The sequence below is a fragment of the Pavona decussata genome, unplaced genomic scaffold (assembly GCF_977016875.1).
Source record: "Pavona decussata unplaced genomic scaffold, jaPavDecu1.1 SCAFFOLD_175, whole genome shotgun sequence".
Lineage (NCBI taxonomy): Eukaryota > Metazoa > Cnidaria > Anthozoa > Scleractinia > Agariciidae > Pavona > Pavona decussata.
The window spans coordinates 2,563,790-2,576,777 of record NW_028145586.1 but is presented as its reverse complement, the minus strand read 5'-3'; the positions used below and the strand labels follow the sequence as shown (position 1 = coordinate 2,576,777).

General features: G+C 37.8%; 1 protein-coding gene across 1 annotated transcript in view; it reads left to right on the top strand.

Moving 5' to 3' along the window:
• The window catches only part of LOC146463662 (AP-3 complex subunit delta-1-like), a 43,759-nt gene that overhangs the window by 9,715 nt on the left and 21,056 nt on the right, over nucleotides 1–12,988 (top strand). Inside the window, exons 8-22 of the mRNA XM_085084065.1 lie at nucleotides 1,198–1,337; nucleotides 2,182–2,255; nucleotides 2,813–2,862; nucleotides 3,392–3,420; nucleotides 4,454–4,502; nucleotides 4,625–4,694; nucleotides 6,286–6,361; nucleotides 7,427–7,496; nucleotides 7,595–7,673; nucleotides 8,229–8,355; nucleotides 9,280–9,383; nucleotides 10,102–10,240; nucleotides 11,308–11,400; nucleotides 11,951–12,002; nucleotides 12,616–12,709. Of these exons, the coding sequence (XP_084940191.1) occupies nucleotides 1,198–1,337; nucleotides 2,182–2,255; nucleotides 2,813–2,862; nucleotides 3,392–3,420; nucleotides 4,454–4,502; nucleotides 4,625–4,694; nucleotides 6,286–6,361; nucleotides 7,427–7,496; nucleotides 7,595–7,673; nucleotides 8,229–8,355; nucleotides 9,280–9,383; nucleotides 10,102–10,240; nucleotides 11,308–11,400; nucleotides 11,951–12,002; nucleotides 12,616–12,709 (1,246 nt within the window). The remainder of the gene's footprint in view (nucleotides 1–1,197; nucleotides 1,338–2,181; nucleotides 2,256–2,812; nucleotides 2,863–3,391; nucleotides 3,421–4,453; nucleotides 4,503–4,624; nucleotides 4,695–6,285; nucleotides 6,362–7,426; nucleotides 7,497–7,594; nucleotides 7,674–8,228; nucleotides 8,356–9,279; nucleotides 9,384–10,101; nucleotides 10,241–11,307; nucleotides 11,401–11,950; nucleotides 12,003–12,615; nucleotides 12,710–12,988) is intronic.

The window sequence follows — 12,988 nt, the reverse complement described above, 5'->3', positions numbered from 1 at the left end:
GTGTTCAATATTGGGTCAATTTGTATCAAATTTGGACACCAAACAGATCTTGGAGAGATCTGCACAATGGAAGCATAAAATCTTACCCCCCTCCTACATAAGACATGATTAACCACCCCTCCATTTTTTGTAACTTTTTCCTCTTACACTTTTAAGACCAAGTCACCATTTGACAAGAAAATATATGCTGAGATATGCAAATTAATCTATAGTTTAGGGGTATACCCAGTGTATACAAGAAGTGAGATGTATTTTAAGGTTTTTATTTTCTCGTTTTAAACACTTTTCATTCTTTTCTGTTACGTTCTTTGTTTTAGCTGGAATGATTTATACAATACCCCAGATAAAACCTTTTAATTGGTGTATTAAGCCGCCATTACACGTTGAAACTTTTAGCTGAAACTTGTGTGCAACGGCGAACGAGACCAGTTTCACGAAATGGTGTTACACTGTGAAACTCTTGCTTTTTCACCACTGAGACCGTTGCAAGCCGTTGCAGAAGTAGAAAGCGGTTCTACTTTTCGTGAAACTTGTCTCGCAACGGAAGTTCGAAAAAGTTTCACGAAACCGACCATGTTACACGGCGCAACGCCTGCCAAAACTTATTTGGCAGCGCCATTGCACACAAGTTTCAGCTAAAAGTTTCAACGTGTAACGGCGGCTTTACAGTTGGTGTAGAGGTTCACAGTTGCCGTTTTACAAAAATACGACATTTCCCATGGGAGTGGAAGGGTTAACTTTCAGGATCCAAAAATACATTTAAGCAGACAAGCTTTCGACTCCTTTGCAGAATCTTTATCCAGTAGTGAGATGTTAATTTTTGTAACATGACTTAAGGTGGAGTGAGTCATGTGACAAATAGTCCAAAAAGACATCTGTCTTGATTGAGAGCGGGGCTCTGGCACTGGATCTCGATGGTCCCCTGGCGTGTCCTTGGTAGTGAAAAGAATTTTATTTAAATAGTACAGTGGAACCCTGCCTTACGGCCACCCCATTATTACGTCCACCTCGTTATTACGGCCACTTTTATTTTTGGCCGCTCAGCAAAACGACCATACATTGTCTTTTAAAAACACCCTTGTTAATACGGTCACCCGTTAATATGGCCAAATTTTTTTGGCCCCTTGGTGACCTTATTATACATGACAGTAGTATTTACATTGTATATATAATTGTCTTGTTGTGTCTTCATCCCAGGTGTCCAGTCAGCAGCAGTGAATGTGATTTGTGAGTTGGCTCGCAAAAATCCAAAGAACTATTTATCACTTGCACCACTGTTTTTCAAACTTATGACAAGCTCCACAAACAACTGGATGTTAATCAAAATCATCAAACTGGTAAGAAAAGATTGATACAATAACTCTTTCACTCCTGGCAGGATGTGGTTCTAAATTTTGATTATGTATGTAAAACCCTTTAAGTGTCTATTGAAACAAAAAAGTGGTTCTAACTTAATTTTGAGCCTCTGGATGCAATCCTAACATGTGACCATTCAAATGAAAGCCCCTGAGTAGTTCTTTGCAGTGGTGCTGTTTATTGTGCTTTGCAAGGTGGTTCTATATTTTTATATTCCATATTTTTTATAAGTTTTCAAATTGTGTGTTCCTGAAATTGAAAGGCTTAACCTATAGTGTATTACTTCCTTAATAGATCAGGTAGAGTATACATTGTAACTTGTATGAATTTTCTGAAATTATTATCTTTAATAAGCAGTGCAAAAATACTTGCAAAAGCATAGGCGGTGGGTTTTTCCTACACATGCCCATTGTATAAGTTCCAATTAGCCTATTGAAGATTTAATCCTTTACTGATGAGATACACACGAGTTTTATTAACATACACAAGCGCGCGGTTCTAAAATAAAAACAAAAATAGCGGTAACTAAAGTGATACCGAAACGAAATGAAGCGAAATAAACGAAATAAATGCAAATAAACAAAAATACAAGCTGGTTACCTCATACAGTAAGAGTTTCCCGGTAAAAGAAACAAAATGCACCAATAAATATAACCTCTGATATAAACTTTCTGATAGAGCACATGGCAAGTAAAAAAATTCGTTACAGGAGAATTATGGGAAAGCAGGCCCGCAATGCTTGCAAAGTACACCCATGTTACCAACTGATAAAATAGAGAGTTTTCATTTAATCTCATGCTTTGGTTGATTGATTGATTGTTGTAGTTTGGAGCCCTTTGTCCTCTTGAGCCAAGGTTAGGGAAGAAACTGTTGGAACCCTTGACCAACCTCATCCACAGGTAATATTTTTACACTTAATTTTTCAAATTGTCTGGTAGAAATTTCTGTCAAAAACTGAGTCAAGTGAGTGGCTCATTTTTGAGGCCTAATCATCATGTGCACTGAGTCTGTTGTTGACTCTCTTCCCCCCCCCCCCCCCCCGCTAAATTGTTTTTTCCCTGGGAACTCCAGTTTTTGTCCATCCATAACAAACAATAATTTTTAATTTGATCTTGACAGAGTGGATAGAAGAGCCACTCTGGATGTTCTCTGATTGCAGTGTCCATCTGTTTTACTGTAGTTGAAGGGCTTGTTGCCAGATGGTCATATGCACATTGTTGGATAAATTTGTTTTTGCCTGAAAAGACATGAAATTTTACATGTAACCTCCGGTTAATTTACCGAGCATTGTCTCAAGATCCACTGGTTTGTGCTTCATTTTTAAGAAAACCAAGGCCAAAAAATTGAGTTGACATTGTTTCAAAAATAACAAGATACAGAAGAAACCAAAGGTCTTTGTCTGTCTATTATATGTACCTTCATTGTATTTAACAAATGTCATTTATTTGTGTTGCAGCACATCAGCCATGTCCTTATTATATGAATGTATCAACACTGTAGTGTCAGGTAAGAGCTGTTATCTCAGCAGCAAGGACAGTCTTAGGTGTGGCGAGGGAGAGGAGCTATGTGTTCATGTGATGCAATGGTAGGAATTGTTCTGGGGTGCAGTATCACAGGATAATTTAAAATAGAAATACAATAGTCTCATAGAATTTGTACTAGTGCATTGCACCAAATTTCATCAAAGAAAGTTAAGTCCATCTGGACTATTACATGTACCTTGAGGTTTGACATTCAGGCCCCAGTTGATCAAAGAGCGGATAAGTCTCTATCTGGCAGCTAAAACATATTATGTGTTTTATCCACTGGATAGCAATTTATCCACTGGAAAAAGTCATGTGCTCTTTAAACAGTTAGGGTCAGATGGCTTTTTTGATTGTGGTAATTTGAATTGTTTTGGGAACTTGCAGAAATTCAAACCTGATGTTGTCCCACCATTAATTTAGTCTACCATAGGAGCAACTTATGACAAAGTCATGTAGCTAGTTAACACTGAATTTGTTTGATTTGTAAATTCTTTTTGTCATCTTTCTAGGGTTGCCTCATCATACAGCTTCCATTCAGGTAGGTTACAACTGATGACAATTTTGCAGGATTCCTGCTTTATAAACTAACTTAGGCCCTCTTCAGACTAGGTGCCCATGCCATGGCCTGTGCGTGGGCACTGAAAAGGGCATTGTTCAAACTCTCACTTTTTGGTACCCAAGTAGCAATTGAGGGGCTGGATGCATAACTGCCTTACACTGTATGTCGAATGTTGGGCCGTTTTTTTTCCCGGATTTGTCTCAATTTTTGCATGTGGGCTTCGTTTTAGTCAACAAACATTGCCCTATATTTTTTCCCGATGGTTTGCTCTTCATTTTCGAGAAGTAACGTATGCAAAAAACTAAGTTTTCCTATTGGCATCTTTTGGAGATCTTTTGTTGAATGAGAAACAAAAGAAACGTTTTGCTTCATTGAACAATGAAGTCAGCAAAGTGTCGCATTAGCAGCTCGCTGTTCAAGCCGATACAAGTAATGTGTTGGTATAATTGAAGCACTTTATTGTTGTTGCTTTGTTGGCGCAAGCGATTGATGTGCTGTAAGCGGGCTGGAGGCGATTATTTTTTATCATGGGACCAGTTAGAGACATTTGTCAATTTTGCACCCACTATTTTGTTTACAGTATCACATGGTGAGACATGGTGAATACTGTCCTTTGAGGTGGTGCATGTGCTTGAGTATGGTGCTGAGATCTTTGCCCTGGCACCAAACAAATACTGTGTCCAGACTAGGTGCATGTGCTCTAGAACTGGACCTGGGTACCTAGTCTGAAGGGAGCCTTAGGTTATGTTCACACTTGTGCCCAAGCACTAGTGCCTGGGCACTGGCACAAAATACAAACGTGTGCACACAGGAAAACGGTGCCTTCTTCAGTGCCCAAATACAAGGTCTCGACCTTGTACTCGGGCACGGACACTGCGCCTGAATTCTGGCAAGAATCGTACTCGGGCACCATGCTCAGGAACCAAGTGTGAACATAGCCTAAGTAAACTATTTCAAAGACAATAATAAGTGTTTCTTATTATGTCATTTGTTTTTGTTTTTTCTCCTTTAGCTTTGTGTTAGCAAGCTACGGATTTTGATTGAAGACTCTGACCAGAACTGTAAGACATCTTCTGTGTTTCCGTAAAAGAGACTTTTAATGAATTTTGTGTCGTTAGTTTGCATGTTTATTTACAATATTGGTTTTCAGGGGTTTGACTTTTTTTCCAATTTTAACCTGCAGTGAAGTATCTTGGTTTGCTTGCCATGTCCAGGATTCTGACTGTAAATCCCAAAGTTGTGCAGGGGCACAAGTAAGTATGCCATGTTCACTGGTCAGTAATGAGTTGAGATCCATTCAAGAGTATTGTATCCTTTTTGTTGATTATCAATAATGGTTAATTAATCGGTCAGTAATTAGTTAATCAAAGGGTCTTGATAGTAGCAGGCAAGTCAAAAGTTTAAAGAAAACGACAAAACCTTTAAGTTTACAAAACATGTTTCGACAGAGACTTCTGTCATCTTCAGTTAGCGTTGGAAGTTGAATTTATAATAAGTAGACAAAAATGCTAATAACAACAATGCTAAAGACAACAAATTGGACATGAAACATGACAATGTGAGAATAATTACACGGAATGCCCGCAGGGCATGACGTGTCTAGGTTTCGGTCGGGTATCTTTTTCTTCATCGGTGTCATGAATGTGCACATTAATTTATGCATTAAACTCTGTCCTCCCCTAGTAAGGATATATTGTTCTGATTGTCTTCAACAGAAGCGGCCCAATCAAAATCTATTTTTCAGGCACATATCACGAGAGAGGGGACCCACTCATCACTTCTGTGTGACGTCAAATCATCATTTGATTTATTCATTAAAACTAGATTAAATTCTTCCCTCTCCCAGAAGGGATCTATTGTTTTGATTGTCTTGAACAAAAGCGGCCCAATCAAACTCCATTATCTGCGCGTATATCACGAGGGAGGGGACCCACTCATCTCTACTTGTGTGACGTCAAAGCAAATCATCATTTGGAAAAATTGTTTTCGTTCAATGGCGGCCACATGTCTGAATTTAAGACTCCGGATCTGCCGTTTTCAGAGAGAAAACCAACCTTTTTCAAGCAGTAAATCGAAATAATAACTTCTAGGTAGTACTCGGCCGTTGAAACGGCGGAAATTGGGAGAGTTCACAGCAAAGAAAATCCGCTTTAAAAAACAGATCGAATGATCAATGAGAAGGATTAGAGCTAGAGGAGGCCAGACCAGTTCAGCGGGGTCATGACGTTATTGCATAGTTATTTCTGGTATGATTCCTAGTAACACAACGATAAGTATCACGCAATAAATCTGAATAAAACCATTCAGACAATTATTTCAATGGCCAAGGGAGGATATTTTTTAAATATCTGCGAAACATACAATGGGGAATAATTGGGGCTACATTAAGCATTCCGTGTAGTGCCATTAGAGGGGCATCTTGTTATAAGGATAACTTTAGATTTACAGTACATGGTGTAATTGTTGATTCAAGGAAGGTTGTTCTCTTAGTTAATCATTTACAAACAAGTTTCTGTTGGAAAGGTAGGTGCTGCAGTGGAATTTGGCTACTTGTACCTACATGTAGTTAGTGATACAAAATGGTTGTAAATCTAGACTGTATGCTGGTGATCAAAGCAAATAGCAACAGTGTAGCCATGCACAGATGTTGAACAATCGGGTCAATCAATCCCATTCATTCATCCAAGTATCCATCTGTTCTTCATTAATTCTCTCACTTTCTATTCACGCACTTGCTCAACCACCCATGTATTCTTCTGTCTGTCTGCAGGTTTCTCCTTCTTCCCATTTATCTGTCTGTTTTAACAAAAACGCGCTTTTCACCTTTGATGTAACTTTTTGCAGGGACATAGTTCTTCAGTGTTTAGATGACAAAGATGAATCCATAAGACTTAGAGCACTGGATCTTATTGTTGGAATGGTAAGCAATCTGCGGCGTCTTACAAACTAATTTCTTAGTTAAGGATGGGGTTCTCTCCATTTTTGGAGGGTGTAGGGCTCGAGTGATTTGCCAACGGGAGTGTAAACCATGATAGTTTTTTTTTTTTTTTTACCAAAAAAAAAAGTAAAGAAAATGGCAGAATGTGGCCTGACATGTTCAAGTTGCAGTCCATATACCATTCTGGCCATCAGTAGCCATAGGCACTGCACCAACGTTTGTTTTGGTGTAAACCAAGACTTTCATATTTCCACTGATGTTTCTTTTGTCTTCTGGCTTTTCATAGAGATATGTAAAATAGCTCATAATAAATCACTTGCTTTAAGCTTGGTGTCCATCTTTGTGTGCTCATATCTGGTAAGTTGTGATTTCCTTGGACAAGAAATTTTGGTGCACATTGTCTCTCCATTGGAATAAAAATTGGTACCATTGGGTAAACCATAAAGAGTTTGCACTGGTGATGTTTAATCATAGTGGAGAGGGCCTTAATCATGCAACTGGCTTAAATGTCCTCATTAAGGACGGTGCCTACTATTGTTACTGCGCATACGTTCTGCTCATCTCGAGATACTCGGGTTTCCTATGGGTGGTGCCTACTAATAAAGGGATATTTTTGCCCAGTTTAAAACTATACGGAGAAAGCAGGACTTAGTAAGTGATTTTGGTATCCAAAAAGAAAATTGGGGCTAACCATGCATTTAAATTCAGAGATAATAAAGCGTCAATTTGGAAAAAAGCGTCATACATTACTTTGTATTTTGCTGCTTTTTAGAATAATTGTTGCTTACAAGTTATCTCTAAACAATGCGTGGTTACCCCCAATTTTCTTCTCGGATTTTAATAGCCGCAACTAAGATCTGCTTTTCCTGCATAGTGATAAACTACACAAAAATACTTTGCTATTAGTAGATACCATCCTTACGGGTGGGTTGAAGGGTAGCAATAATTCAATAATTGCATCTACAGGAAAGTGCTAAAAAAATTAGGTGTTTGTGCAAAGTGTTGCTCGTAAAACTGTCAACCATTAAACGCATATTTCTCTTCTAGGTTTCTAAAAAGAATATAATGGACATTATCAAGAAATTGATGGTACATATAGACAAGGCTGACAGTCAGAGTAAGAATTTATTTGTATCTCACTTTGCTCTTATATAGAAAGGTGAGATTCATTAAACGAAAATTTCTAACTTTATTTTTTGTTTGTTTTGTTCACAGCATACTGTGATGAGCTCATTGGCAAAATTATTCAGATCTGTAGCTTGAATGACTATCACTATGTCACAAATTTTGAATGGTGCGTAAAAAGTGCATTGTCTTGGACGATGTTTGTTTGATGTCCTTGTTCCTCCTTTGAAATAGAAACTTGTAGGACCTTGCATAGGAACAAGGACTTTTTCAGTCACCTGTTAACTGAGCCAGTATTATGATGTCATGGAAAAAAAGTATGAATATTTTCCCCTTTTTTTTTCCTGAAGCCCAGCTAGATACTGTCATCAACTGAGCTACATGTACATGTTGTTATCTTGTATATATAATAAACTAAATCTTACATGCATTTAGATTGGTTCTTAGTTTAAATCTATTGGAGGACAGACGCATAGATGACGTCATCATTAACAACTTTTGCTTCATTATATAAAACAAATAGATTCCATGTTGCCTTGCGTCTATTCAGTAGTAGATTACAGAAGATGTCGAAATGTGCCACTTTTTTGTACCACATTTTGATATCATCTGTGATCTATTACTGAACAGATGCATGGCAACCTGGAATCTATTTTTGTTAATGTGAAACATTTCAATCCTAAGCTTAGAACTAATTTGATTCTATTTGTTGCCGCACTACCAGGTACATTGATGTGCTGATACAGTTGACAAGAGTTGAGGGAACAAGGCATGGTAAACTGTTGGCTACACAAATGATGGATGTTACTATCAGAGTCAAGGCCATCCGACCTTATGCGGTGCAGTGTTTGGTAAGTCTACCATCAGATGGCCGAACTACCACCTTGAAGAAAGAGGCTCTTTAACCTTTATGTTATCATACATGCATTTATTTACATTTAAACTTTACCTTGTGTACTTTGCCACTTTCAATGCGGCTGTCGTGGATCACATTTTTAAAGATGATTTCCAAAGTCGCCATTGTGATCAACTATATGGTAATTATCATAACAAACTTGAAGAGCCATAACCAGGATTCATGATGATTAAAATTAAAAAAAAAAATGTTCTCTGGTCATTGTTAATTAATCCGTGTGGGATGTTTGTTTTTTGATCATCTTGATTGCAAAACACCCTATGGCTTGTATCTCATCAGTTTTGTTTCATTTAACCCTTAACCTCAGTACTGTAGTTACCAGCATCACCTTACAATAGGGAGATCTAGAGTGAGTTCTTTTAAAGAGAAATGTATTGCAGGCAGTCAGTCAGTCAGTCAGTCATTTAGTCAGTCAGTCAGTCAACTTAGTCAGTCAGTCAGTCAGTCAGTCAGTCAACTTAGTCAGTCAGTCAGTCAGTCAACTTAGTCAGTCAGTCAGTCAGTCAGTCATTTAGTCAGTCAGTCAGTCATGCAGTCAGTCAGTCAGTCAGTCAGTCAGTCAGTCAACTTAGTCAGTCAGTCAGTCAGTCAACTTAGTCAGTCAGTCAGTCAGTCAACTCAGTCAATCAGTCATTCAGTCAGTCAGTCAACTTAGTCAGTCAGTCATTTAGTCAGTCAGTCAGTCATTTAGTCAGTCAGTCAGTCAGTCAGTCAGTCAACTTAGTCAGTCAGTCAGTCAGTCAGTCAGTCAGTCAACTTAGTCGGGAGAATAAACATTCAGATCATGGGAGTGAAAGGGTTAAGTTTACATGGATATAATTATGCAGACATAATAAGTCATTTGGTTTCCTTGTTTCAGTCTTTATTGCTGGACAGCAGTGAGTTGTTGTCCGGACAAATGGAGAAGAACAGAGTTTGCGAAGTTCTTTTTGCCGCTGCTTGGATCGCAGGGGAATTTTCAGAGTAAGCTTAATGTTTAAAATTTTCACCAATACCAGGCCAATTAAATATTTTGCATTTTTTGTAGGGGGAGTGGGAGTAAGGCAGTATAAAATGCTTAAAAAAAAAAACAACCTTCCAAATGGTAAAACCAGGACAATTCAGTTGACATCTTTCTCCATGTGGTAGATTCTGTTACGTCCACTGACTGTTGGAGCTTGATCCTTGTAAGGGACCTTGTGTCCTATTGTTGATTCTCCATGGGTTTTGTCCCTCAGTGTATAAATAAATAAATATATAAATAAATAAATAAATAAATTCCCCCTGAGTCTCTCTGCCTAAAAGTAGCTATTTTAACAGGCTGCAAAAGCTGGAGGTGAAGGCCTTGTTACTTTTACAACTTGTTTTAATTTTGTCTGCCACAAACAATAATTACACAACTGTAGCCAATATGTGTTACAGAGCTGTCACTGCTGATTTTCCGCAAGCCTGTTGTGCAGGATTTTGTTTCTTTTGTTATGGCTGACTGCTCCATTAACAGTCGTACATATGACTACCATCTTGGATTACCCTTCCCCTCCCTTCCCTTTTTTCCTACCAGATGCTCACCCTCTCGAGCAGATTTTCTACTCGCCCAGTCTTCTTGTTATAATCCAAGATGGCAGCAACGCATTCTGCAAAGCTAGGTAACACTGAGCACTTACCTGTTTATGAATATTGTATTTACTTTGTTGTTCACCAGACATTTACCAGATATCAATGTCACATTAGAAGCCATGCTGCAACCTAAAGCAACGTCCCTACCAGGCCACATCCAGGCTGTTTATGTCCAGAGCATTGCCAAGTTATATGCTAAGATATTGGCCAATCAAAAAGAGGAGGTATGTGTCAAGTGTGAACTACATATAATACTGTAAAAGCTCCATACATAAGTGATCTCACTTCAACCTTCTCAGCACTGACAATGGAATTTTACCTCGCTATCCCCAAACAAAGTCGTATAAAACTCTTGGTGATAAAAATAAATAAATAAAAATAACTAACCTTTATTTACCCTCGGCAGTGTTAATAGCACAAGTGCTAGTGGGGCCGAGCATTAAACTTCACAAAGAAACAATTTTTAAATTGGAAGTAACATGGTTTAAAATCCCAACTGGCAGGAGGCAGACCAGCTGGCTATCGCACATTTATGTTTGCCTCTCCTACATGTAAATTATGGAGCGCCCTTCCTTTGGTCATTCAGTCTACAACAAGTCTCTCTTCCTTTAAAGTTAAAGTTAAAGTGAAGACTTTTTTATTTGGGAAAGCCTTCAACTGATTTTACACTGTAAAGTACATTAAAACATTTTTTGGATAATGCGCTATATAAGTATTTTTAGATATAGACTTTATAGTTTTAAGTAAGCGCCCTTCTGTTAACCCTCTCCCTTCTCACACTTCAATAAGCCCCTCCCCATTTTGGATTGGGATGTTAGGATTTGTAAATCCAACCAACTCTAAGCAAATTAATAGAAAAAGCAACTGCTCGCATTCTAATAACTTCCTTTCTGCTAGGGCTGTAGGAGGTATAGATTTCAGGGTAAACATGAACCTTAGCAGTATTACCTTGTAGACTTTCCTGCAATTTCACTGGACAGAAAAGGCAAAAGCCATCAGAAAGTTACCAAAACGTGATATGAGTTAACAAGGAACTTCTCAAGTCCCAACCCCCATTACCAACAAGTGAGGAAGGAAAATGATTGAGGGGTTATGGGTTCAAATCCTGCTGAGGTCAAAGATTTTTGTTTGACCTTAGCAAACCAAATTTCCCTCACATAGCTAGCAAGTCTGAGAAACTACTTGTATGAGGACAGAAGTCCTCAATTTGGCACTGGAAAAAATAATTCATTCAATTTTCTAAGGAAGCAAAAGTGTAGTTTATAAAGGGAATCTTTGTTTTGTTTTCAAGGAAGAGGATACTGACACTAAATCAGTTAGTGAGATGCTTGTGGAGAAGTTGCCTGTGTTTGTACAAAGTGCAGATCTCGAGGTGCAGGAAAGGGTGAGTGGCAGCTGTCAATCATTTCAAGAGTTAATGTGACCCTCACAAGATGTAATATTTGCATGTTGCAAATCTGTAATCATGGTTGTCTCATTGTAGTGAAATTAGCAATGAACTTGTTAGTAAGCATAAAACTCTGTAACTGAGATGAACATTGACAAAGAGTGTATAAAAGAAGTTTATTTTGGTGCATAATTTTTTGTTCATTAGGATTTAGAAAAAAATGTTAAAATAATATTAGGATACTACAAAAATTTGAAGCACAAAATTTACTTCCCTATCATGTAAACAAACTTAACATAACTGTTTTGTCCCCAATGAGGTCCTTTATTTTGGACATAAAGTTTTCTGATGGTCAATGACAATGGTTTTAGAAAGGACATTGAGTCATTTTATGTTTTAGATTTTTCCCATGTTTGTTGTTTGTTCCTCTGAAAGCATTATTGTTGAGTGGATGATTTCTTTTTAATGCTGATTAAAATTGATAACAATATTTTCTTGATATTTTTTCTCATGTTTTTTTTTTTTTTTTTTTTGGCTCCCTTTGCAGGCCAGCTGTATCTTACAGCTCATCAAGTATGTTCTCAAGTTACAAGGAAAAGGTAACAAATTCATTCAGTGTCCAACATTCAACTTGCATTTTCAGTGTTAATAATTTGAGAGAAGAATAAGACAATCACCAGCCTGGGGTGTCATCTTGGTCCCACCTTTCCATGATTCTAGCCAGGCTGAAGAGCTGACTGGAAAAAAAAATATGAATAAACTTCCCTGGGTATGAAGTAATGCCATTTGGATAGTATATGTTTATTTTCCATTGTTTCAAACTCATTATCATACATTACACACCCAAGAATAATAGAAAGATAAAATTTAAACCAAGGATAAATTTGAACCAGAAAATATACACCACTGCACCTCAGTATACATTGTCAACTTCGTAAATATTGTTTGTGAAGAGAGAAATTTTCACACTTTTGTGATGTACCATCATGTGATTGAGGTGATCTGATTAATGCGTGGTTCAATTCCCACTGTTACCCAACTTGCTCCTCTCTCTACCATCAGGACTGGACTGCTTGAAAAATTCCCTAAGGTTGCTGTTGGTGGGGCAGGGGAGGGGGTTGGGGTTAATAGTGAGAATTTAACCATGCATGAAATACTGAACCAAAAAACTTAAAATACATTTTAATGACAATAAAAATTTGTGGTTATCAGGTGTTGATTGCACAGAAGAGATATCATCACTGTTTCGAGGTGAATTGAACCCAGTGGCACCTAAAGCACAAAAGAAAGTACAAGTTCCAGAGGGGTAAGATTATACAGTATTCTGCAGTTTTCCTAATATGCTGACTTTGAATCGCACCAAACAGTTGAATTGTTAAAGCCCATTTACACGTGATTTTAGATGCAACTTTTGTTGCACCCTCTCTGCATTTTTTCTCGCACAAGGCTGCAACTACTTTACAAATCATACAATGTAAACCAGCTGTAATTTCAGCGCAGTATTGCTGTATGTGTTCAAAGAAACACTTCAAGTTTGGATCAAGTTTCAAACACTTTTGAAAACCCTGCAGTATTGTGGCAACAA